We start from the raw sequence: 26181 nt of genomic DNA, 5'->3' as shown, positions 1-26181 counted from the left end.
TTCCCCTGATTGATAAGTACAAAAGAAAGGCTTCAAGGTAAAGACAACTGTCCTCCAGGGCTTTGGGTCCAACACCTTTTCAAGACAGTGTGTACAAACTGGAGGACTGTAAGCAAACAAGGCACTGATGCTTTGAAGATGAGCCAGTTTTTATCCTGGTGCTCAAAGGGCCTGTTGGATTAAGTGGGATTAAAATGTCTGAAAGATCTTACAAAAAGGACAAGCCTGGGAAAACAATAAAACTCTTGGGTTAAAACTGGCACCTTTCAAATCTCAAAGGGGTGGTGTGGCATATCTGTGGCTTGGGATCTGCGGCTGTGGCTGGAAGGTTGCCAGTTTGTATCCTGCACCTGGCAGAGGAATCCTACTCCGTTGGGCCCCTGGGCAAGGCCCTTAACCCCAACTGCTCCAGGGGCGCTGTACAATGGCTGCACTCTGACCCCAAGCTTCTCTCTCCCTGTCAGTGTGTCTCATGGAGAGCACGTTGGGGTACAGTATGTGAAAAGACAAATTCCTAATACAAGAAATTGTGGATGGCTAATAAAGTGATCTTATCCGACAGCCTGGTACCAGTTCTCCAAAATGAAAGATGAATGTAGAACAGAGTGATGGGTGTGTGGGACCCAAGGGACCTGACTATACATGGTAACTGTTTCTGTTTTTAAAGATTGGACTGGATAATGTTAGAAAAGTGCTAGACCTCGAACGGTTGACAAGGCTGGACAGTGTACCTCTGTTGCTCTTTTCTGTAGCGGAACAATTGGCACTGTGGGTAAGGGTCTATGCCTGTGGCTAGAAGGTTGCCGGTTCAAGTCCTGTGGCTGGCAGAGGAATCCTACTCTGTTGGGCCCCTGAGCAAGGCCCAGCTGCTCCAGGGGTGCTGTACAATGGCTGACCCTGTGCTCTGACCCCAAGCTTCTCTCCCTGTCTGTGTCTCATGGAGAGCAAGCTGTGATATGCACACATACTCTATGAATTCCTAATGCAAGAAATTGTATATGGTTAATAAAGTGATCTCTCTTTCTCTACGTGCCCCACCTTGATAAAGATGCTGAGAGTTCAGGCCTGAATTAGGAAAATGGTCTACTGAGTTCTTAAACCACAGTTTCCATTACTAGGTTTGTACAACACTAGTGTTATGAAAGAGGCGGTAGAATTCGTTTAATTCTCCGTTGAAATAAACCCTGCACTTTCTTCCATGTGTGATTTTACAGTGGATAAGAAAACCTTCACGACCTCAAGATTTATATTTCTGTCTTTTTTGTGTGGCCCCTGTCACACGGATAAAACACAACATTTGCAGTCTTTTTGCACTGCTTTCCAGTCGCAGTTCAAAGAACTCCTCTTATCTGTCTTTATTCTCGGTTAGCGCTGGTCGCCGAGATCTTCAGAGACCGGAGATACATTTTACCTAGTTGTTAATTCTATCTACTCAAGATATCTATCTATCCGTTATGGTTAGCTAACTCCGTAAACTCTGTGGAAGCCGAGGTCTTTCAAACGTCGATCTTCCTTTTGCTTCTAAAAAAAAAGGAAAATAACCGTGGGATTTCACATGCAGTGATTAAGAAAAATAAAGGGCTTTTGGCTCGAGTATCAATCTCCGGTTTTGATGATTAGAATTGTAGTCAGAAAGAAAAAAAAAGAATATGTATATATACCGTTTAATCAGGCTGCTCTCACTGGCATAACCTCTCCAGGCTTCTCTGAATAGAAAGCACAGAATAAAATGCGCTCAGGAGATGCTGGAAAATACGAGTCGACGCTGGATCAAAGGGGAAATACATAACAGATGCCTGGGCTCGCTGCCTCCCTCCCCTCTTCTCCCTGTCGGTCACACGTTGTAATCCCTTTCGTCTGAATTCAAGTCCAGCAGAAGGACTACCTCTAAGAGAGAGCCGTGACGATTAGAGAAAGTACTGCACTGGGATGAAGAGGGATGGGGCGATGTGCGAGTTTCCTCCAGACGTTTTCAAGTCGCCCCCTTCCAATCGAAGAAACACACCTTTGTGGTGACAGTTGGATTTCGAGCGGAGTCATTTGTATTCAAGGGAAAGCACGCAGTCTGGAGATAGGCGATGCACAGTCCAACTTTCACGGCTTTGTTTAAAACACTGACGTGGTTATTGAAAGTGCCGTTGATGTTGCTGACTGGTCGAGCGGCGCTCAAGGGAGGTTTGTTGTAATTGCTCTTACCTGAGCGAACGGAAGGACGGGGATTCAAAAGAATAAATTAAGGAGGCGAGAAAAGAATATCACCGCCTTTATTCAACCTGTTTTCAACATTAGAATTGCAAGTGGTGTTGCAGATAAAGAAGGATTTTGACACTTGTGATGAAACTACCGCTCCCGGTGACGGAGGATAAGAGCTGCTCGTCACAAAAGAAAACTGTCATAAAATTGCACTCAGCACCAACTTCAAGGAAAGGAAAACTCAATTAAAGGTAGGTGTGTAATTTCGTGCGCAAAGGCGGTCACCTGAATGAACAACAGTGCTTTAGCTGTATGAGGCGGAACAGGCGAGGGAGGTGGTGACACTAAAGAGGGACATTTGCACTGTGGAATGTCATAGTTCCGAAATGATTTTGTCACAAGGACGGTTTTGGATATATGCATGTCGGTCAAAATGGAGATGAGTTCAAAAGGATTAAAATCAAACTGCTCTGTTCTTTCTGATATATTTGTATATTTAATAATTGATTCTTTCAATGCGAGGGTTAAATGCTAAAGACAAAAAGGTAAATGGTCCATTCATGAAACGTACACGTTTAATGTTACAAATCGACATCGTAGTAATTATTTACGGCGCAAAGCTTCTTGCTGACAAGTAATCCATGGCCAATTATTTTTTGTGGTTTACGTCTTAAATGCCAATTTTAGAAGATAGAGCATTATATTCTCTTTAGCGACTATCAGTCTGTGACTTTGTTTCTGTATATACTGTAATACCATCCCATATCATTTTCCCCTTTTCCACTGGCACGCTATTCCTACTTTTACTATATACTATACTAATAATAGCATGTGAAATTTAAGATTTTCATTTTACCTTCCATTATTCAAAAAACATAGTTATGTTCAAACATATAACGCATTGTATCGTTAAGATGTCGGTGTCTTTCGTTTGACAACCTTCACGGATTACTAAACAGAACCCCAAGAGGGACATACACATATGGAGTTTTTCAAAGGTCAAAACTAATTTTTCATTCGGATCAACTAATGAAAGCATTGATAAACCGAGCAAGTTCGGATTAACAGACTTTCACGCAAGTAGGTAGATCTTTAAGTGCCAGTCCTCAGGTCAGAGACAGACGCTGCTTCTTGGAGACGGAACCCCACACGCTGCGCTGCTGCACCACAGCCGCGCTCTCTTCCAGATGTGGCCAGCTGCCGATCTCAGCGGGGAGAAAAACACTACCGGAGCACAGCTGGGGCTTCCTAACATTGTAGGGCAGAACACAGCCTAGATCCGGACACAGTGTAATGGAGTGTGTCCAAAACAGCCGTATCTCCAACACTGGACACTAATGATGGAACAAGAGCCGCACCATAGGGAATAAGGAGAGCGGGGTCGAATTAGTTTTATGGCTCGATTTTCTCGGTTTGTCCAACAATATATGTTCCTAACAGATTTATGGCCACAATTCAACACTTGTGTACAAATAATGCACATACAGTGTACACATAGACATGCGTTTGTGTATCTGTATGCAATTGCACAGATCTGTATATTTGTTTTATTGTTGTTGTGTCCTCACGATCGTATTTTTTTGTAGCGCTGAAAGATTTTAGTCCAAAATTAAAAATTAAAGACTTCAAGACTTTTCAAAATTAAAAGATTCAAGAGTCTCAGCCTTGGCATGCTCCAGAATTTCCGAATTTTTTTTTTTGTAATAGCCCTGTGATATTCAGCTGGGGTTTTCAGGAACACTAGGGTGCAGAGTTTGTAGAGTAGTATCCCTCCCAGCACAGACCTTAAGAGCCTAAAAACAGCTTAACCTTTCTTCCTGGTTTATGACTCATTAGTACAAGACATGTAAGAAATGTAGCATCTACTACATGCCCTGTTACATGTCACTATAACCATATTGTAAGATTTTAAGCACAGGTTTGGAAAAGGGCTGAAATATTTAAATATACACAGATGTACCCAGATCTGTCCTTTTATTCTACTGCTTTGACTTGAATAATACCACCCCCAGGAAGTGTAAATAATATTGTTACTCAAAGTGCTTTGCGAAAGTGCTCAGTGTGGAAAAGTAACCCATCCAAATGAAAAAGGAAGCCTTGGACTGATATATTCCACTGTCCACTGTCCCGGCAGGGTGTCTCTTTGGCATCTCTCAAATGGCAGGCTTTTCAACTCTTGAAAAATCTGTAAAAATAATAACGAACATCGGAGATTCCCGCATTTTTAGGAAAATGGATGGGTGTGGAGTTCTCGTGAGAGGGAAAAAGAGGAGACACACCCAGCAGGTTGCTTTCAAATATTGTCTAAATTAGGCTGTCTTGCATGTCTGAGCAAAGACAACTGAAGGAACTGACCTTGTTTAAACACTGGCTGCCTTTCATGAGCAGAAAGGCTTTCTCTCCACTCACATTTCTTCCTTTTTTTTCCTTTTATGAAAAAAAAAACAGACACACAAGCCCCATGGACTGGTATTGAGGTTGGAACCAGATTTCAGTCATCTCTGCCAAAAACATCTGGAGTCACTTGCCAGGAATTCAACCTTTGCTGTTTATTTTCCTTAGAAGGAAAACTGTAAAAGACAGAGTTATAATAGTCAGGGAAGCACTGAGTTCTCAGAAGATGTTTGGAAGCAAAAACAATTGTCTTAAACTGGATGTAATAGCTATAGTAGTATCTGCCCCACCTCTGGGCTGTTCTTCTTTCTCTAAACTTTTTTCAAATGAAACGTCCTTCTACAAATTAACTCTTTAAGCAGCCAAAGAAGAGTTTTATCTCTACAGCCAGAAAACGTTTGATTTAAAATCCTTCATCAGTCAATGTGGGCAATAGGGTTTGAGCTGATCTAATTATCTTTAATAATAAACAAGCCAAAAATACAAAACTACCTCTGGTTGGGGCACTAGTTTTTTGCAAGTTAGCTCCCAGGGACCCTTTTTTCTTGCCGGGGATCTGGAGCAAGTGAAGGTAAAAGGCTTGCTCATGGGCGCAGCCCTGGGTGCTTGGAGACTAAACCCATGACCCTCTTGTGATGTCATTCCCTCCCTCCCGCTGCCACTCGGCAACTGGCCATCCCTGGACTGAATGCAGTCCTCTTACCAATCTCAACCAGATTGCTCTGAGCCAGTCCCTCTAGATCCGGCAGCTTTTGAACTCCATCGATTCTGAAGATACAGCGCAGCAGCATCACTCTTGTTCCAAGCGAACCTGGGATCATGGATGAGGCGAGAGAAATCCCAGAGGCTAGGAATTTGTCCAGGTTGTGCTGTAAATATGTGAACCGGTGCTATTATTTTTGAAAAAACAAGTTTTTACATGTGATGGCATGAGACAATCTTATGGTGCAGTTAATATTTAACCTGTATAATATATTGTTCAGGATAAAACAAACATGCTTTTATTTTCATAACAATCAGCATAACAAAAATCATCCAATTTGCCCCCTTTTCAAACCTGGATATATTCTCTGAATAGCAGGATACGGTACATATCTTAGTCTGTCATACTCAAATGAACCATTTAATGCCCAAGACATGCACTTAGAGCACAAATAGGTGCCCTGTTCTATATAGACCACATAGAGGTTCATGTTGTTTTGGCAGGGCACTGTATTTTGAGGAAAATAATTGCTTTTTTAAAGTGCAGACAACAATGTTTACCATGAAGAATCGTGTATATCTTTAAATCTACTCAGCAGGTGGTTTGCTCTGTATCTGTTGTATGTTTAAAATAATATATGATGTGGCCTCAGATGTTGTGTAGAGGTTAGGTTAGCTGTACTTGATCTGTTGATCTGCATGCTATACAGGTGTAAACTGTGACTTGGGGACCATTAGATTACTTTCAGCCTTTTCTGCAGATGTGGAGGCCTTTTAAAGGAAGTTCATTGTTCCTCTGACATGAGGCTATAACCCCTGTGTCTTTTTATTCTGAGACATGTGCCAAACCCTTGGCCTCTCACTATGTAGTTATGCTGGTACATCCTAGCCAAATTTGTCTATTTCTTTCACAGTGTGCTCCGACTTGCAAACAGGTTCCAGCCCAGCACCAGGCTTTTTTATGTACACTTTTCAAATTAGCACTGGACTGGAATGCCTTTCTTGCAACCAAATTAGTCCTGCTTCGCCAACGCAAAGCTAGTTAAGGCATGTAAGAAACAAAGCAAAATTCATTTGAAAATGAAACCTCATTAGCTCTTTTATTAGCGGCAGTCAAAAAACTGTAAAACGCAGATAATAGGTGCTTGAAGGCAAAAATGAAGCTTTTTTGTTTGTTTCCCCAACTTACTAGAGAGCTCATTGGAATAACTGGTGGTTATTGCGGATGTGAATGGCCCATTCCTGCCTGGCTATGAGCACTTGGATTAAATAAATTACAAGCAGGGGACTAATTGCTTTGAGTTTTATTGCCTCCTCTTGACTCTTGGCAGAAGCTTCATTAAATAGGCTCTATGGGAAAACTCTGCCAGCAGTGCCACAGACTAGCCTCTCCCAGATTTGTAGCTCACTGTTCATCCAGTGTTTTTGCTAACTGTGTGCAAGAGGTGCTAGAGAGGCCTTCCATAGCGTGCAGCCCAGAAACACGGAAACATGTGGCTTTGCACCAGAGTTAGCGCTGAAAGGCTGGCAAAGGTTTTGTTAGTCCACCTTGGCTGAAGCCCCTATTCCAATGTACCACAAATTCAAAGTCTAGAGAGCATTTGAAATTAACAGTAGAAAAAGGACCATATAGTGTAGCTGATAATCCTTTGGGCTTGTTCTCGTCCTTGTTGGCCTTGACTGGTTTAGTTGTCCATGCAAATATTTCTTCTTTCAAAAATGTTTTTGCGTTTTTTTTTCACATTTTGAAATATATATCCTTTGATGAAACATATTTCACTCAAAGTTTGGTGGCCAGTACATTTTTATTCAATTATTACAATGTATTTGAAGACTGCCCAAAATAAGCAAAGATGTATTTTTTTATCCTCCAAATTATATAGTGTATTCAACAGAGACAGTGTTCTCAGGGTGTAGGTACCCAGACTTCTGACTTTGATTCAGAACTTCAGGATGAGGCTAACTGGCTCATCTAGCCTGTCTCTAGTTAATTCATCCCCAGATTTCTTCCAGTCATTTCTTGAAAGAAACCAAGGTATCGGCTTTAACAATATATTTATGTAGCTTGTCCTAGACTTCCACAACCCTTTGGGTAAGGAATTGCTATCTGTTCTCAGGCTTAAATGACTTTCAGGTACTTTCCATATGTGTCCTCAGGATTGTCACTTGATTTTGAAGTCTGGTGTCTTGACTTCTGTGCCTTTGAATTTTCAACACTTGAATCAAGTACTCTTGTAGTCTTCTCTTTTAATATTAAAAAATATTATCTGTTCTAGACTGTTAAAGTGTAGGATATCTCTTTAAGCCTGGGGATGCATTGTATGTGGTCGCTCTTGTGATTGATCTTGTGAGTGATTCCAGACCAGCAAGTTCATAATTCGATGGAAAAAAAAGTAGGGCATAAGTTTCTAAATGAGATCTTGAGAGTGCTTGCACATTTGTTATCTATCCAGTGTAGTTCATTTCAATTCTACACTTTTAACTTTATATTTTCACATGCTCTTCACCTTTGTTGGAGTTTGTTTCCCTCCACTGTCTAGAGGAGGAAGAAAGAGTGTCAACATTAAAGTGTGTTTTCCTTCATTCACAGAAAAAAACTGCACTTTAAAAACTGAACACATTAAATGTTATCAGTCACTGTTTTGGCCAGTGGGATGTTCTTTCAATTTTCTATGCTACATTTTTAGTGTATGCTAATCATCCTATTTTTGTATCATCTTCAAATCTGATCAATGTATTATCCAAAAACACACTTTTGTTGCTTGTTCAGAGAACTTTAAGAAATTATTTAAGCAAGATCTACCATTTTTAGTCCAAAATAAAATTACCTTACAGAGGAACCTCCAGTTTAGTTCTATTTATTATCTTATATAATAAGACTTATTGGTCTAGAGTTACTTAGTTTAGACTGATCATCTTTTTATGGACAGGTACTACCCTTGTCTTGAGTGATGTTTGAGTGAGAGTTTTGTTGATGGTCTTTATTTTTCTCATCTCCATTAGTAAAACTAGTAGATCATCAGGCCCAGCAGATGTGCATCTTAAATTCTTCTACTGGTGCCTGTAGCAGCTCTGTCGCATCTATGGTGATGCTAGCCACTGTCATGATTTGAAAGTTTCCCTTTATTGTCATTGATACATTTTAGTTCATCCTTTACTATTTTTTTGCTGTTGTAATGATGAAAAGAACTATATATATTACAGTACATTAAGTGTTTTTTATATATGTTCTTATAATCTCCCTAGGGCAGCATGGTGGTGGTGTAGTTAGTATTACTGCCTCACAGTGCTGGGGCCCCTAAGTTTAATTCCTGGGGTGTTCTCTGTGTGGAGTTCGGATATTTTTCTCCCTGTGTTTGTGTGGGCTGTCTCTGGGTGCTCCAGTTTCCTCCCACAGTCCAAAAGACATACTGGTAGGTTAATTGGCTTCTGGGGAAGTTGACCCTGATGTGAGTGTGTGCATGATCGCGCCTATAGGCTCCAGCTCCCCCATCACCCTGCATTGCATAAAGTGGTTAGGAAATGGATGGATGGCTAATCTCTCTAATTGATTTTATCTATTAGGGGGGTTGCTTTCTAGAATTTGATTTACTTACTCTGTAATCATTTATTATGCCCTTCAAGCATTTCTTTTACCTCAATGCAGGCATTTCATATTGAATGTGCCCTGCTAAACTGTTCTGAGTAAAGAAGCAATCATTGACCATGTCTCCCCTTTCAATTTAAACTGCTGATGTCCAGATTATGTTTTTTCCCAATCCATCTGAGGAAAACTAAAATCTCCCGTGATAACTTCTTCTTCCTTTTCATGTACATTTCTTATTCCTTCACATGCAACTATATTATGATTCACATCTGAAACAGGCAGTTGGCAGCATCTTTTGAATAGTTTTTGATAAATCTGGCCTATATGGCTTCTGGGACCCTTCACTGTGGTCGGGTTCTTGTGCCTGAGTGCTCTTTTTGATATACAATGTCACGCATTTACAGTACCTCTTGCCTATTTTCTGTCTCTCAGAAAGTCTGTGCTAATGTGATGCTCTTCCCCATCACTTCCTGAAGCTGTGCTTCTTTAGTTCTCAGCCATTAAATTTTCTTTTTTGTCTGTAGTGGATCTCCTTTGTGTTCTATTCCCTTCCATTCTATTTCTTTGGAATTAGATTATTTATCATAAGAAGATCGGTATCCCTCTCAATCAAGCATAATCCTTTGCACTAGTGCAGATAGTCCTTTCTACACTGTACAGGGTTTTCCACTGTCCAACAAAACTTAAATTGTCTTCAGCACCCTGTGCCTTGAGGCATGTGTTATGTCCACGGATTGGTGTTTGCAGACATCTCTACTTTTCTTTGTATCCATTCAAAAGGCAATCTATATAATTATTCTTTTAAAAGTGCACTTTAGAGTATTAGCAGAGTAGTAAATTAACATTTATTGTTCCATATCTAATTTCCGATATGGGTTGGCAATCATAGAAGCAGGATTTCCTATATAAAGTTACAGCCTTCCTTAAAATAATGCAACGGGAAATATAAAAGCATTTGAAAGCGGTTACATGGCTAAAAATGAAACTTCTTTTCCAGGCTTTTGAACATTGATGTATTGAGAGGGCTCTTTCATGTTTCAGCTGTAGAGGAAGTTGGTTCAATAGCAGAAGGAGCACTTGCCAATTCTAGCTCTGTACTTCCAAGGAATTTAAAGAGGAATCTGCCAGGAAATCGCAAGATCTTGCATGCTTGTGCTGCAACTCCTGTCAGTCATGTTAGACGTGCTGCCAGCAACATTATGCCCAATTATTTTTTTAAGAGCATATGTCTTAAATTAGATTTCTTTAAACTGTCAAAGGTGAAAGGCTGGGCTGGACGTACTAGAATTTGTGCAAAGTGACAGATGGATGAAATGGACTTTTCCTGCTCTACATGACCACTGCAGTTTTGACGGAACAGTACTGAGCCTCTTAATCCCAGATCTCCACTGAACTACACCCAGTATTACAGTTAATTGGAAATCTGAAATGCTGTCTGTATAAATGTTAATACCATAGCACTTTTCATTCATTTAATTACTTTAAACTCCACACTGATGTGTATGACAGGTTATGTAACTGTAAGTGAAAGAGACCATTGCACAAAAACGTGAGAACATAAGAACACTTACGAACAAGAGATGTCAGAGTATCATCTTCTACAACATGGATAGAAAGCTTGTTCCACACTCAAGCTTGTTCCACAACCCTTTGGTAAAGAACTGCCTCCTGTGGTCAGTTTTAAATGCATTTCCACATAGACTCTTCTTGTGGCCTTTGATTGGTGTTTTACTGATCATTCTGATGTTCCCCAGGTTGCCCAGTCTTGAATTTTGTAGTACTGTTTTAGAATGTTATTTACAACTTACACAGTGCTTTTCAGTCCTCAGAATTTCATATAAAATGCAAATATCATTAGTTTACTAATGATCCTAAAATCTTGTTTGTCGATATAAACTAAAAAGAACAGTGTTCCTTTTACAGATCCCTGTGGTACTAATTACATCGCTCCAGTTTGAGCATTGACTCTATCTGTACAGTCTGTTTTCTATTTGATAAATTCTCTGTCCAAACACATCTCCCTGAATGCCTACCACCTGTAATTTGAGAAGAAATCTTTTATGAGGACCTTCTGAAACTCTAAATACACCACATCATAGGCTGTTTATCCATTACTACTGTTGCTTGGTCCGGAAGCTCAAACAAGTTGGTTAGGTATGACCTTCCTAATAATTGTTTACATTACATGTAATAGACGTCATATGCATTGGTCTACAGTATAATTACATGATTCAGTTTTGTCACCCTTCTCATGGTTGGATGCTACATAAGCAATATTACATTACCTGCAATGGAGTAAATAATGATTTTATCCAAACATTTCATTAAAGAAACTTTAATAACTTGGCTGCTTAGTTTGTTCCAGACTCCCACAACACTTTGTGTAATGTAGTCCTTCCTGTTTTCTGTTTCAACTCTCCATAGATTCCACTGGAGTCCTCTGGTTTGTGTTTCACTGTTGATGTCTACAAAGAGTAACGTTGTCCCGATTTGTCTATTAAACTATAGATTCTCCCAGGACCCTCAGATACTCCATGGGAATATAATCCCATGCACCACCAGTCTCCACTACCATTATTTGTCTTAGAGAATGAAGTTTGCAGAGCTGAACTCAAGTGCTATTGAATGGGTTGTGCACTCTCTCATAGCAGAATGGAACAAAATGAAGTTGCAATACACATATTGTAAAAATTTAAAGACTTGAATCCCTTGTAAGTGGCAAAGGGATGTGATCTCTCCTGGGGGAATTACTGAGCTAGTGTCCCTGCTTTGGACAAAGAAGTAAGCATTGTGCTGGAATGTTATGGATTTAGTTGCTAATGGAGTGTGGCAACCTCCAACGCTGTTGTCCCCGACTTATGTGGGCTAAGGTGTTAATGTGACTATGTAGAACGCTTGACTTTTAAACAGGAGTGGCAGAAGAGCATTCTAATTCCTCTTGTGGAAATAAACACATTTTACAGGAAACTTGAAACAAATCCTGCAAGTGTTTTCTGGTGCGTTTTTCAGTGTCCTAGTTAAGTGGGTCATAGCTTCTTAATCATAATAACACTGCACAACAAAGGCAGCTATACTTGTCAGGAATGATTTCTAGTTCTCTGCCTGCGAGATAATGACTCTGCTGACAAGACACACAGAACTCCTTCAAATGTACTTCATCAACATAGGCAGTGCACGCTCTTTAAAAAAGCCCCAAGGATTTCTTTTGTCTAAAGGTTAAGTACTGTCATTGTCAGGCTAATGATTAAAATCTTGCTCATAGGAAGGTTACGCACCCTTGAAAAGTCTGCATATTAGAGTGGTATCTAATTATCACTCCGAGACCTGTTGTGTGTCTGTGCTGTGTCTTGGCAAAAAGCAGTGGAAAAGTAGTGTTGTCATTTTTAAGCAGTGTATGGGCATGCCTGGCTTTAAGAACATAAGAAAGGTTACAGATGAGGGGAGGCTCTATGGCCCACATAGGCCATTTGTTTGCTAATTTGCTGATTGATCCAAGGCTTTTTTCCATCCACTTCATGAATGACAGCCCCTTGTGTAAAACAGTCCCCCCTGTTCTCTATTGTAATTCCATGCAGTTTAGTTTCCACTTGTGTGATCTGGTTCGTATTTCACTGTTGATTCGATAGTCCATTGCTTTGACTCTATTACCACCTTTCAAGATTTTCAATACAGTACTTGAATAAGCTGTTATTGTAGTCTTTTCTGTTCAAAGCTTAGATTTAGTATTAGCAGTCCTTTTAGGCTGCTGGTTGTTCTTTTTTGTCTACATCTTTCATACTCACAGTACAATACCCCACATTGTCTAGAAGTTATTAATGGTGTGTCAACATTAAAGTCTACTGTAAGTCTTTTTCAGGCTCAGTGTTTCCCATTTATGGCTGAATTGTGGCATACCCTACTGGTAGGTAAATTGGCTTCTGGGAAATTTATCTCTGGTGTGAGTGTGCGCTTTTGTGTGTCCTGTGATGGACTGGCATTCAATCCAGGATGTATCCTGCCTTGTGCCCATTGCTTGCCAATATAGAATCTATACAGCAAGGAAAATGGATGGATGTTTCCCATTTTTATTTATAGTTCATCTTTCCGTATGCAACACTCTGCCCTTATCTAGGTTAAGTGCCCTCTGATTGGTGTTTGCCCAATCTTGAGTTTGTCTTTTTGAGTTCCTTTTGCAGTTTCTACAGTTTGCTAATCCTCCTGTTTTAGTATCATCTGTGAAATTGACTAGTTTGCTAACTATACTGGAATTTATATAAATTAGGAAGAGCAGTGGTCCTAATGCAGACCCCTATGATTTTATGGAGCATTTACCTCACATCTTTGTTTTCTATCCATTAACTAGGTTTCAATCCACATACAGTATATGCTTTTCCTTGATTGCCTACAACCTACAATTTAAGAATAACCCTTAATGAGGAACAACCACCTGCTGGAAATTTAAATAAAGCATATCTTACATTCTGTTTGTACTCATTACTTCTGTTGCTCATTCAAAGAACATATAGATTAAAATATTTTATAATGGTTTTCTGATAGCAGATGGTTACACTAGTTTAGTTCCAATTATTAAAATCATTAATTACAATCAGTGTCACATGTAGTACAAGTAATATGTGGTATTACTCCTGTCTTGTGACTATTGGAAGAGTTTTCTTAATGGCACTGTGGTGTCACAAGGGAATTGAAAAGTATATGCAAAAGACAAATAAAATGACACACACCACAAAATGTTCTTTTAATCTTTTTTCTTCTTCTTCGAGTTCAATTCAGAATCCACAAACCAATGTCAATTTCCATTCTCATCAGTAGCCATTTAAGAGCATTCAAGTATTTGTCCAAAGATCACAATCACTAAATCATTGTCTGTTCCATTCCAATTCATTATTCCTTAAATTCAAATCCAGCATCAACTACACTATCCACACAACACCTGCTACCCCTCACATCTACCTACTAATAAAGGTCCTTCCAGGTCCTTTATACTGTATATTGTTCTCCCAGTTCTCCCTTGTTAGTGGGATTGGGTCCTTCTTTTGATAGGTCAGCTGACTTCTCTTTGTGGCCATTTTGGTTAGGTCTTAGAGTAATGTAAGAAGTTCACTACAAAAATACCTATCGTGAATGACCTGCCCCAAGTGATCTTGCAGCACAGAGCCAGCATGTCTTGTTTAGTTATATTCAGATGGTAGAATTCCACCCAGGGAATAGTAGTCAGAGGAACATTTTGTCTTTTCTAGTTTGTGTCACAGCCATTCTTTTTACAATGTCAATGGGTTTATTATCCATCAATAGCATCATTACAAATTCCTGTTGTAATTCTGCTAATATTAGAAGGCGTCATCATTGGAAAGCCCTGTCCTATGGTAAAATGGTAACTACAACACAAAGAGATTGTCCTATTCACCCCTATTCAGTGGACATCCCTCCATAAAAACATTAGACCCATCAGCTATTTCCCTGGTTCTCAGTCATATAACACTGCACAAAGGTGAGATTGAACTTGCCCGATGTTTTGAAGGTGGTTTGCAAATTGTAACATGCTTAGTGTAGGTGGGATTGACTTTATGATGGCAATCAGCTCTGATAAAAAACTCAGAGGTAAGAGAAGGGTTTGTCTGATTTGTTCCGTGGGGGTGTGCAACCTCAACCAAACAGAGCTCAACAAGCATGTTTCTCTGTGTGAGGAGGATCACGCAACTTTGGCGCACATAAAGGATCACTGTGGCTTTGGTCACTTAATAGGAGCAGTCTCTTCATGTTACAATAGTCCTGAATTCTGTCAGAACCTCTGTAGTCCACTGAATGGCAGGAGTGTGTATTCAGATCTCTTGGCACAAGTCATAGACATTCATGGAAGCCATGATTGGCTGATATTCATCAACACTTTGGGAGAGTTGAGAGGGTCCTGATGCCGAACAAATAGTTGACATCTCATCAAGACCATGAGTGTTAATACTGCTGAGTGGAGATGGTTTAAATGCATCGTCAGGACTTAAGAGCAGTTTTGCTCTGGATTTCTACATATTTCATTTACAAAACACACCAAAGCATGGAGGTAGCATACAAACTCCTCACAGAGCAAGGTTTCCATTTACAGCTTTTCAAAAGTCTGGTAGACATGTGGCAAGTATGGTATATGCCTGCAGATCAGATTAAAGATTGAAATGCACTCATGTGCTCTAAGCCTTGTATTCTGTTGTGCTTTCCAGTAACAAATGTAAAAAATTATTAAAAAACTAGATGGGTTATGTTGGCATGGTATGGTTAATTGTTCTGTAGGGAATCAACACATTGCAGGGGAGTTTTTTGTAATAGTTACCCCATAAACTGAAGTTATTGCTAGATTAACTGTCAGTCCCTTTTGCTATTTTCAGTGTCCAACTGCATCTCAACCATGTCTCCCAGATTTCATGTTTCTTCGGTATAAAAATGTATTTTCATTTATCTTGCCTGTAGACAGTAAATTGTGCCTTTAGGACATTAGAGTTTGCTGGAGACTCTACTTAGTCTAATTTCTGTCACAGTTTTGTAAATGAGATCTTAACCACTGTGCTCTGTAAATTTAGCGTAATATCTTTTCTCTTGATTCTTCAAGCTTTTCAGAATGTATGCTAATGTCTTGACCTTGTTTATTGATGTCTGGATGGGGACAGTAAAGAGTCCACTGAAACACTTCAGTCTTTTCTAAACTGCTTCCTCAAGTTCCTTGCCATTCATTGTTATACTGTATATGTATTATAGTGGTGATACTCCAGCATTTTAATACAGTACAGTATGTGAGCAAGGCAGTTCCTTCTTCCTCATGAAAACCATTGTGTTTTTTGTTTTGGTTATGGAATGATCGATTCCCTGGCATCTGCTCTGCCGATGTTGAAATATTTTGTGGGATTCATCTGCTGCACTGTGTCCTGGTGACTAGCGGGCTCTCAGAAGTCTCCTGGTGAACTCTGTTTGGTGTAAACATGAGGCAGGGAGGAGGCTGCATTCTGTCACACTTCACTGCAACCATTAATTCCAAAATAAACCTGCCCCAACAGAGATACTTCCCTAGAGCTCGGGAGCAGAACAAGACGTGGCCACGTTTGACAGAATTTCAAGGGGAGCAGCTGCGGTTTATAATGAGATTAAAGCCAAAGAAAGGCCGTGTACATTGCAATTTGGGCACTGCAATGCCAGGTCAGTTGAAATGCAGTACATTGCAGGAGGAAAATGCACTCAATCTGTTCTTTGTTACTAATGTTTTACATTTGTATGCATATTCTTTGTGAAGTCAGGGATCTGTAAAAAAATTAGGATTAAGAATAGTAATTATGAATTAGTGAAAGATTAAGAATAGTGACAAATTCAAGGAATTCTTGAATTACAATTAAGAACAGGATGCACTTCTTTACTCTAAAGGCTGTTGGAGTGTGGAACAAGCTACCCAAGCATGTTTCTTACAAGAACCAGCTGAATGAAATAAATTAGATACTAACTACCAAGGGTTAGATGGGCCGAATGACCTCCTTTTGTGTGTGACTGTTCAATTCAATTGCAAAAGTCAGCAGATATTAGGGGATGTTACTAATTGCAAACCTATCCAAGCATAGAGTATATCAGAAGAAAATATATGAATAGTTTGTTTATTTATTTATTTCAATTGTGAATTAAATAATTAATTAATGAAATGAATGAATCTTGATTTTCCTGGCCAAAGTACTTTGTACTGTAAACATAATCTTTTGGCAAACATAATACACAAGTCACTAAAAACCTTCTGAGTTAATCAGAAAGTCCTGATTGAGAATTGCTTGCTGCTGTAATGATTTCAGATAGATACTGAAAGAATCAAAACTATATCATTCAAAATCAAAACTTATGCACCTTATCGATAAACCCGGTGTTGCATTTTAATTCAGATGTAAAAGAGATCACAAGGTTGCACAGGGTGACTTTTTAGTAATTTGATATACTGTCCATGCATTCCAATTAGGTTTGATTGTATGACTCCATTCATGCACACTACCCATGGAGAAGACTATTTGAAACAGAAATGTTACTATATAATCACTGTGGCATAGTGTAATAGTGGTTAGTGCTGCTGCCTCCCAGGTAATGCCTCCTGGGATTGGTTCTGGAAAGGGGGACCATCTGTGTGGAGTTTGTATGCTACCTCAATGCTTTGGTGTGTTACCAGCTGCTCCAGTTTCCACCCCTCTCCCAAAGACAGACTGTCTTGTTTAATTGGTGTCTGTAATTTGTGCTTAACGTGGGCTGTAATTAGTCTGCAAGTATATGTGTGTGTCTTGAGATGTGCTGATGTCCAGGGTGTAATCCTGCACTGTCCAGGGTGTAATCATGCTTACCAGGCTCTGGGTTGCTGTGCCCCTTACCAGGGAGAAAGCAGTTCTCTTGCAATGGAGGATGATTTCTTACTAATTTTTCCAAAAGCCTTTGCTAGCCAATAGGTGTGTTCTCTGTACTCAACTGGCTGCTCCTTCATCTTGCCGGGATTCTTGAACACTAGCGTTCAAAACAAACCAGTTCCTTAAAGTGATCAGACAGCACAGTATGCATCACTGTCGGAATATGGATGAAGTATACGCTGTATATGTTTTTGGGCCGCATACATATAATTTAGTCACAACAGTAGGCATTGCCTTTGAAAGCCTTGCTGAGAATAAATTAATGTTGCAATTCTGTGTAGGACCAACATAAAGACATGGAAGCAGTTTCCCTAGGTGAAAGTGTTCCATCGGCGTCCCTTCTTAAAGGAGTCTTTGACTGAGAATTCTCTCTCTGTCTCCTCGTCATGCTTGGCAGCTGCTGTTTAGCATTCTGCCGGCTGCAGTGATGTTGTGTGCGTGAGGCTCTCTGTGTGTTCGGTTGATGTCCTACGGGACAAAGTCAACCCCATGGACTGAAACAGGAGCCAGCTTCACGTTTTTGCGCCTCTGCCAGTGTTTTGACTGAAACAGAGCATTCAGGTCCAAGCAAGGTTTCCAGAGAGCGAGCTCTGTCTCGCTCCCCTGCTTCTGCCTCGCGCCTCCAGACTGCAATTAACTTCTCATCATCAAAGAGAATACCGAGCAGGGAGACAGGCAGCAGGAGAGAGGCAGAGATAAGACACAAGAATGGGTTTTGCCGCTGGAGTTGGGACTGTTTGAACAGAGGCGGCGAAGCGACGCTCTTTGGGTGAGAGCGTGCGTTTTTAGTCTCGCATTCCTCAGAGAGAGAAAGAGTGAGGAGGCTGAGAGAAAAAAAAAAGCCCTGAGGGAGATTTTTTTTCTCTGTGTTTCTAAAGAACAAGAAGTCTTCCTTTATCTGTTGAAAAGCAAATAGAATTGCCCTTTTCCAGTAAGCTGTCTGACGTGCACGGATTACTAGCGTTGGAAAGATGGCAACATCTTAAGAGCAGACAGATAAAAGCAAGACAGAGAAGCCTGGGCTGGGAAGGAGAGAACTCCTCTGAGATGATGATGGCACTGTGTTTTTCAGAGAGTCGCGATTAAGAGGTGCCCAAGGTAGGTGACAGCTCCTGAATAGCTCCTAATTAACCAAAGTATTTCTTAATCTAATAAATTGCTTGTTAACTCAGATCAAGATAAGCCTCTGCATCATTTTGGGCATTTTATCTTACCAAACAGCTAATTTTCCCTTGCAGAGGTATAGCGGGGAATGTTCTTGAGAGACAGCACTAAATGAACCTTTAATCCTGTTCTCTGCCCTAATGTCTGTGTATAAGGACACAGCACAGAACTGCCACTTTTTGAACATCAAAGCCTTTTTGCAATAATGCTCCTCTCTTCTAAATTGAGGCTTTCATTTTGCCTTAGGTCTGCACATTTTGTTGCTGTTTTATTGTAGTACGATTGGAAAAGTGGGAAATAATACACAAAGCAAAAACAGAAAACACATGGTCAAATAAATAATCATTTAAATAAGGATGGCTCCTGAACAGCCACAATGAGTGGTTCCCAACACAATGTGACAATTGTGAACACTGCTTTTACAGTACTATAAATAGGTAAATATGGGTTCATGCTGTTACCCATGGAAGTCTAGAATAGTGTTCGAATTAATTGAAAGATAGGCAGAGAGAGAGGTGGGCGTGTTCAGGTGCTCTCTGGGTCCCTGTCCATCTGAACACAGAACCTCCCTGGGAGGGGTGTGGCTGTGGGTGGTGGGGACATGGTAACGGATCTGCAGTGTGTGGGGGGGAGGGGGCGTGGCAGGAAAAAGTATCATTGAGGACCTGTGCTGAAGGGGATATGGATGTTTGCAGAGGGAATAGAGACACTGTCACTGTTCTCACGGCTCGCACAAGCTTAAATAAAACAGACAGGCTGGCTGGTGGAAAATCTCTGCCCAACACTATGTGTCATTCCTTCTTGAGGATCCATTGTGTACCCCAGAGCAAGGATCCTCAACCAAAATTAAGATTTTGCATTGCACTGTCATTTTAAACACCATTCCAGAACTCCTACTAATTATGCTAATAGGTTTACTCAGACGTGTAGGTCTACTTTTTTCCTATGTGCTCAAATGTATTTATTGTTGAATGTATTAAAATATAAGACACTTTAATGCCCTGTAGGTATATAAGGCAAGTTAAAGATTTTATCTTGCACCTGGATTATAGTGACACATCTTGCTTAAGGGGGTGTTGGAGAAATATACTCTTGTTCTTCATTAGGCTGAATCACTGCAGTGGCTTTTCACAACACACCGACAACTAGCTCCCTCCCTGTAATGCCAGGTGTATTCAAAAAAGCGAAAATGTTGCATTGGAAGGAAAATATTTTTTTCATTTGGTTTTCTACCATCCAGGATTTTTTGAGTGAAGGTTCTGCTTGTGATCACAGAATGACACAATTTGCAGAACACTGATTAAGCTAGAAGCTACATACATCTAACATCTGGTTAAAGAATGTAGATGTCAAAGCAATTCTAGTTTCCTTTTTTTTTTCTTGCTGCAGCCTCCAAATGACTTAAGATAAAACACAAAGTTTTCAAGTGTGAACTGAGGAGGTGTTAATAAATTTTGCCCTCGCATTACAGATGCTGATCTCGCCCAAGGCTTGTTCAAATCAGACAAAGTGATCATTGATGTTTTTCAGTTATTCCAGAGAGCGCTGTTCACTTTAAGACACATATCTGCCGGCCATTTCTTAAGAACAACTGTAGGGCAGGTCTCCGCAGGGTCATTGTACAGTACGTGCTTGCATGGAGCACAACATTTTGTGTTCCACTGGAGCGCTGAAAAATCACGTCTTTTTCACAGGTTGTGCAGGGACTGGTTTCCAGGAGCTGTATAGGCAATACAAGGGTGAAAGCTTAATATTTAAATATTGTACTCTGTATAACAAAAGAGACAATGGTGTAGTATGTAGTAGTTATGAATAGCAGCTCGTTTCTCAGTGGCTGTTCTTCCTCTCCTCTCCTCTGCCAGCCCGGAGCGCGTGAGAGATGACCCTGGTCTTGTCGATGAATCCCTTCTGCGATCACGCTGCCTCTGAAGGAGATCCCGCGGCCCCACAGTACCAGCCCATCTGGGAGTCAGAGCGCTTCAGCAAGAGCTGCGTCTCCAGCCCCTCTCCACTGGAGTGCGCTGTGGAGCAGCTGGCAGAAGGTAGTGGCACCTCAGGGCCTGACAATGTACCAAAGGCGGACAGAACTCCCCAGCCTCCGTGCCACTAGCTGGTTCCCAAGTCAGTCCGAAGTCATGCCGCATGAATGGAGTGGCTTTCCAGCATTGTCCTAGTCACAACTTGTTAACATCACAGTGCAAACACATACATGACCACTTATTTCCTTTCCTTGCAATAAAAAGTGTCTGCTGTGTATGCTAGCGCTCTCTTAAAGAAAATGTGCACTGAAAATGAAAATTGCTCAGAAATTTGGACGATGCTGTTGTGATACATTATTTGGGCTCTCTGAATTATGTATCGCTCATATGAAAGGGAAATGTTGTTTTTTAACTACTGAATGTGAAATTTGACAAAATTTAGCATAAAACATGAAACCACAAAATACTGTTGTTCTGCTCCCTTCAGGCCATGTCTGCTGCAAGTGGAGGCCCCCGATTTGTTCAATGATAGAAGAATGGGGGTGGCATGGCAGCATGGTGGTCAGTGCAGCAGCCTCTAGGGTCCCGGGTTAGATTCCAACCATGGACACCTTCTGTGTGGAGCTTGCATGTTCTCCCTGTGTCCGTGTGAGTGTTCTCTGGGATGCTCTAGTCTCCTCACATTCTGTAACTAACAACAAATCGCTGGTTAGGTTAATTTTGTCCACTGAATCCTGTGTGTTTTCTGTGTCCTGTGCTGGACTGCCCCAGTCAAGGTGTAGTTTTCAGGATGGGCTCCAGGATGACTCTAACTTTCTGATAATGGTGGATAGAAGAATATGCCTGTGTATGACATCAGGCTTGTACATTGTTTGAGTTCCCCTTAAATAGCTCTGTACCATTATGCAGTTGTCCGTCTGTGTATAACACCAGACCAGCTGAGCGCTGGTCTCAGCACCTGTCCCAGATGTGGTGTCACATAGAAGAAGGATGGCACATTATACATTTCAAAAAGACCGTGTTTCATCAAAGAACTGTCTCATACATTTCACAGTGTTCCATCCTTTTTGATTTATCTCTCCAGAGCCCCTTTACAGAAGAGCTCCAGATCATGTAGCTGCTTCCCGGATTGCCTACTTTAAAAGGAAGTATGTGGAAGATGAGGACTCCCATCTCACCTTCAGGAGCTGCTGTCAGACAGTGAGTGTCATTTCACAAGCTTTCTCTCATGCTCGTAACATTTTTATTATGTATTTGCTTAACAGACAACCTTATTCAGGGTGATTTGATGGAATATGAAGTACATTCAAGGAGCAATAATACAAGTACATCAAGAATAAATTAATAAACTGGTAAGGCTAGTACACACAGACAATACAACACAAGTACACTACAAATTAACAATATACATATAGTGTGGAAACAAAAAACAGTCTGATAGTGTTTCATCACATCCTTGTCATCCCATCAAATCTTGGATCAGTTAGGTACTACAATCCAAACAAGTATTTCCACACAAAAGATCGATTTAAAGATGGCAGGTATTTGAGGAAATGTGTGAGCATTGTTTTGAGATTTGGTTAATAAACAACAGGAGGTACAGAATAAGGTACGAACAGTTCTTTCCGGATCCTATGCTGATGACACAATCCAGAATAGTGAGGAAGGAATACACTAGGAAAAAGTCATGCAGGAACAGGGATGAAAACAGGGGTATGTGTCCATACGGTGCTGGTGATCCGGGGAGGTGTGGCCGAGGTGAACAGTCCAGAATAAATCCAAAAGGGGAAATCCAAAAACGAAAGCAAAAGGTCCAAGGCTGGGAAATCCGTCCAAACAGGAGATTAAAATCAGGTGCCGGGTCAGGACCGGCGGGGGGCACAATGACAGGAGCAGGAAGCTAAAAACATAACGGAGCCAAGCATAACCAGGTCCCGGGCTCACACGATGCAGAGCGCTGGGTGAAGTGAGCGCCTGACTTTTAAAGGCGAACAGAAACAGGGAAGAAACAAGGAACAGGTGGCAGGAATGATACAAACGAGGAAGGGCTGGAGCGCCCTTAAGAGGAGGGGTTGCAATCGTGACAAATATGGGTGAATGTACAACTGGTTTGATGTTATTAGCAGAGTACCACAGGATACAGTACTAGGACCACTGCTCTTCCTAATTTGCAGTACCTCTTGATACTGCAAAGAACTTATCCTTGTCCCACTAAAACAAGAACTAAAATGTAATAACATTTCACAAAAGATTTATGAATTGGACAAAGTGTCTTGCTCAAAAAATGTAAAACAATACTTTTACAATACAATAACAAACAGTAAGAACAAAGTCATATTCGTCATAAATGATTCATTTAAGCACAGAAAACACATTTACTGTTTTATAAATCCTCTTTTGGGATATATTGTATTGACTAGGTGGCTCCAATTATGAGGTTTTGTCACTTCTGAGGGTGGGTGTTTGGCTATTCCATCAGACAGAAGGATGTGGTCCTTCAGACCCTCTAAATGCCATTGGTGAACGGCCTTCTTGAGTTTGAATCTTGAATGTTCATTCTGACTCAGGATCTGAAGATTGAGATGGCCAGCCAAGAACACTTTAAGTTAATCATTCCTTTGTCAGTTTGCATGTTTACTTTGGATTATTGTCATGGTGGAGTGTTCATTGTCAGCCAAGCCTCAGTTTCTTAGCAGAGGTGCTTGGCCAAAACTCTGGTATGTGGTAGAGTAATGCTGATGAGGATGTCCAAGAAGCTCAATCTTCATTTCATTTGTCCATTAGACATCTGGGTTCTCAAGGATAATACATTCTTTTCATTCCTCCTGAGATCTTCATTGTTTAACTGAATAAACTTTTTGATTAACTGGACTGATGCTGCTTCCCAGATATGATAAAGGCGATAACTTGAAGAGTCCCATAACACAGCTGGTTTCTTTAAAGGCATTAAAAGGCAGGAGAAATTTTGGGACAGAGCAAAGTCGATTCTTTCAATATAGTGCTGGAACAGTCTAGAACCTAACAGGTACTATCAAGCAGACTGATTCTTTAGGTCTTAATCTGAAGAGGGAGGGGGGAGAGCGGGGGGGGGTGGGGGGAAAATAGAAAGAGCAAAACATTTCAGCTGTAAAGCCTTCTTCAGGTGTTATTTGAAAGCATGACAGAGACAAGACGCAGCTAATGAATGTGTGTTCAGTAAATCATTGAAGAATATTAATAAGCCCAGACCCTTACGAGGGAAAACCAAACCAGAGTTGAGTTGCCGAAGTCCGTACTTGGGTTGCGTTAAAAGAGGATCACATTCTTATGCCGTTACTTTGTTGTCAAAGGAAACAAAACCTTTGCGGATGTTTTCAGTCTCTAATTCAGTGACAAAATGTGAGGCGAATATCCCTGTTCTAATTAACATCTCGGACCCCGCACCCTTTTCCTGTCCGGCAGGTTATGCCCGCCCTGGAGGAGCGGGCGCACGTGCTGCGTGTCTCCCTGGACAAACTGCGCTTCATCGAGGACCCCGAGGCGTTCCTGCGCCGCTCCGTTCTGGTCAACAACCTGCTGCGCCGCCTGCGGGCCGAGATCTTCCTGCAGAGTGACTGGTGCTTCCCCCCACCCCCCCCCTGCTCTCCCCCCTCCCCCTCCTCCTCCCCAGCCCCGCCCTGTCCCTGGGAGGCCCCGCCCCCGCGGCCCTGCTTCGCCGGCCCCCTCGCTGCCCAGGGACCTTACCGCAAACGCTTCCGGTTGATCCGCGGGGAGGGCGAGGAGTGCTTCCAGGGCTGCTGCTGTTTCTACGGGGGCCGCTACCTGCGCCTGCCGTTTCCTGTCTGCGAGGAGGCCGCTTCTTCCTCTCACTGCCCTTCTTCTTCCTCCTCCTCCTCCTCCTCCTCCTCTTCTTCCCCGCTCCCTCAGCTGCTCCCCCTTGAGGGTGGAGAGACCAGACTGGACCTGTTTTATCCCTGTCTGGACCTGCCACCGCCGGTGAACCAGGTGGAAGTGGAGGTCAAGGAACGTTCAAAGCTGAGGGACAAAACAGGCTTTTGGGAAGGAGCGCATGGGCGCGTCAAAACTGCAGACAAGCAGCACGAGAAGAGAGAGGCGCACTGTGAAACTGCAGGCCATTCGAGCTGGAGTGTGGATACAAGTGAAGCTGGGCAGGAGCCCATGATGTGCTGCCAAATGAGCAGAAAAATATAGGAAAAAGGACACGTTTTTTGGAAATAAGCTGGAGTAGTTTTGTGTGTACCGTGCTGCCGTTGGGGTGCGTGAGTTCACAGCGGGTTTGCCACGGGCTTTGGATTTTAGAAAAAAATCTATATTTTCTGTTGTCCAAAGCAGCTTTTGTGTCTTTGTCTTTGCAAAAAGAAAAGAATCTGAATTCCCCCCCAAAATGGAGAATGTAGACTTTAAATACAATAGCACAGCAAAATGTTGGACCACAAAATGGGCTGACTGAGCAAAGACAGTCGATTTTCACAGCAACAATAATGTGTGGTGCCTTATTTTTGTAATGTTTATATCTCAATTTTGTTTTTTTCCTGTAATGAAATGGTTTGTATTTTGGAGATCCTGTTAAAGAAAAGTGATTTGGAGCACTTCTGAAATAACAGCTTGGACACCTGGAACATGAATACCACTGACAGAGCTGAAGCAGATGATGAATAAAAAAAACAATGAGGAAAGGAGAACAATTGTACACACTTCTCCTCTAGGAGGGATGTCCTTTATCCAGCGTTCTTTTCCTGGCTTTCCTCAGTACACTTGGTAACACTTACTGTACCTAAAACTGTACCAATACTGAGGCAGATTGAGATACCAGTACTAATACAGGTACCAATGCCAATGCGTGCATAAAAGAGGGAATTAAAATGTTACTCATGAATTTTCAGCCAAATAAAATTTGCTTGGCTGGTTCCACGAAAGTGTCTTTTGTTTCAGAAAGCTGGTTACAGTATGTACAAACTGGGAGATTACATCCAGGACAGATGTTCTACAAAAGTTCCAGATACCTCCACTTATTTGATTCCTCGTTTGGTATTCTACAAGTCTTCTTTCTGACACAAGCATCTGCTGATATTGGTTTCCACCTTGAGCTTTTTTAAGTATTTTCTGGCCTGAATCGCAAAATCCAATGATTCTTGTCTGTTTAAAAGTCTATATTCGGGGAAAGCGAATATAAAAGGACCCACATTTCAATTATTTCTCTTTACGTGTTATTTTTTGCGAGTTTTCTTTCTGTAACTGAGTCTCGTCTTGGGAAGGCACCCAAAGCTCTCTAGCATTAAAAAGACTAAAACTGAGCAATACAGCAGTGTCAGGATAGCATTTCAAAATAAAAGCACAAGTATCTGCGTTTAAAAAATGAAACAACTCTCGTTAGGAATATAAATGCTTTCAAAAACATTTTGTATGTGATTTTTGTGACAGCTGTAAAAACTGTAATGAATAAACCAAAAGAATGACTATATTGTTGTATTGTATATTCCCTTTTATTCTGACCCACAGTTCACAAGCCCAGCTCTTTCGGCAGTGTTCAAGTGGGTCAGCCCATGTGCTATCCCAGTATCCCAACCTAACACTTCCTTTACTTCCTGTAACTATTGCACAGAACATTGCCTGTTGTACACTGTAGACCCACACATCCCATGAAACGCTATTTCATATGACCAACTTTGTTTGATATTTCCAATAAGAAAACATCTTTTTGAAATGTTCAATCTCTTTGAAATGTTCACGGAGGAAGTCTATTTGTGTTTATTTGTCT

At 41.1% G+C, this 26181-nt stretch overlaps 1 protein-coding gene across 3 annotated transcripts; it reads left to right on the top strand.

Annotated features, from left to right (window-relative positions):
• The first annotated feature begins 1741 nt into the window (after positions 1 to 1741).
• On the top strand, positions 1742 to 25884 carry sertad4 (SERTA domain containing 4). 3 transcript variants are annotated; one of them, XM_088626085.1, is made up of 4 exons: positions 1742 to 2444; positions 20307 to 20486; positions 21508 to 21623; positions 23865 to 25884. In XM_088626085.1, the coding sequence occupies exons 2-4, from the start codon at positions 20324 to 20326 to the stop codon at positions 24612 to 24614; spliced, it is 1029 nt and encodes a 342-aa protein (XP_088482211.1). In that variant the 5' UTR covers positions 1742 to 2444; positions 20307 to 20323; the 3' UTR covers positions 24615 to 25884. The 3 variants fall into 3 exon arrangements, with proteins under 3 accessions (XP_088482211.1, XP_088482213.1, XP_088482212.1); XM_088626087.1 differs by lacking the exon at positions 1742 to 2444 and adding an exon at positions 5291 to 5458; XM_088626086.1 differs by lacking the exon at positions 1742 to 2444 and adding an exon at positions 16568 to 18378.
• The last annotated feature ends 297 nt before the right edge of the window (positions 25885 to 26181 follow it).

This window comes from Lepisosteus platostomus, chromosome 3 (assembly GCF_059453375.1).
Source record: "Lepisosteus platostomus isolate fLepPlt1 chromosome 3, fLepPlt1.hap1, whole genome shotgun sequence".
Classification (NCBI taxonomy): Eukaryota; Metazoa; Chordata; class Actinopteri; order Semionotiformes; family Lepisosteidae; genus Lepisosteus; species Lepisosteus platostomus.
This window is presented reverse-complemented; position numbering and strand designations above follow the sequence as displayed.

Excerpts from the sequence above, each read along its gene's own strand:
- sertad4 (XM_088626085.1), top strand. The coding sequence starts at position 20,324 with ATGACCCTGGTCTTGTCGATGAATCCCTTCTGCGATCACGCTGCCTCT. Across the intron at positions 20,487-21,507 it reads TGTGGAGCAGCTGGCAGAAG|AGCCCCTTTACAGAAGAGCT; the intron begins GTAGTGGCACCT and ends TTATCTCTCCAG. Across the intron at positions 21,624-23,864 it reads TCAGGAGCTGCTGTCAGACA|GTTATGCCCGCCCTGGAGGA; the intron begins GTGAGTGTCATT and ends CCTGTCCGGCAG.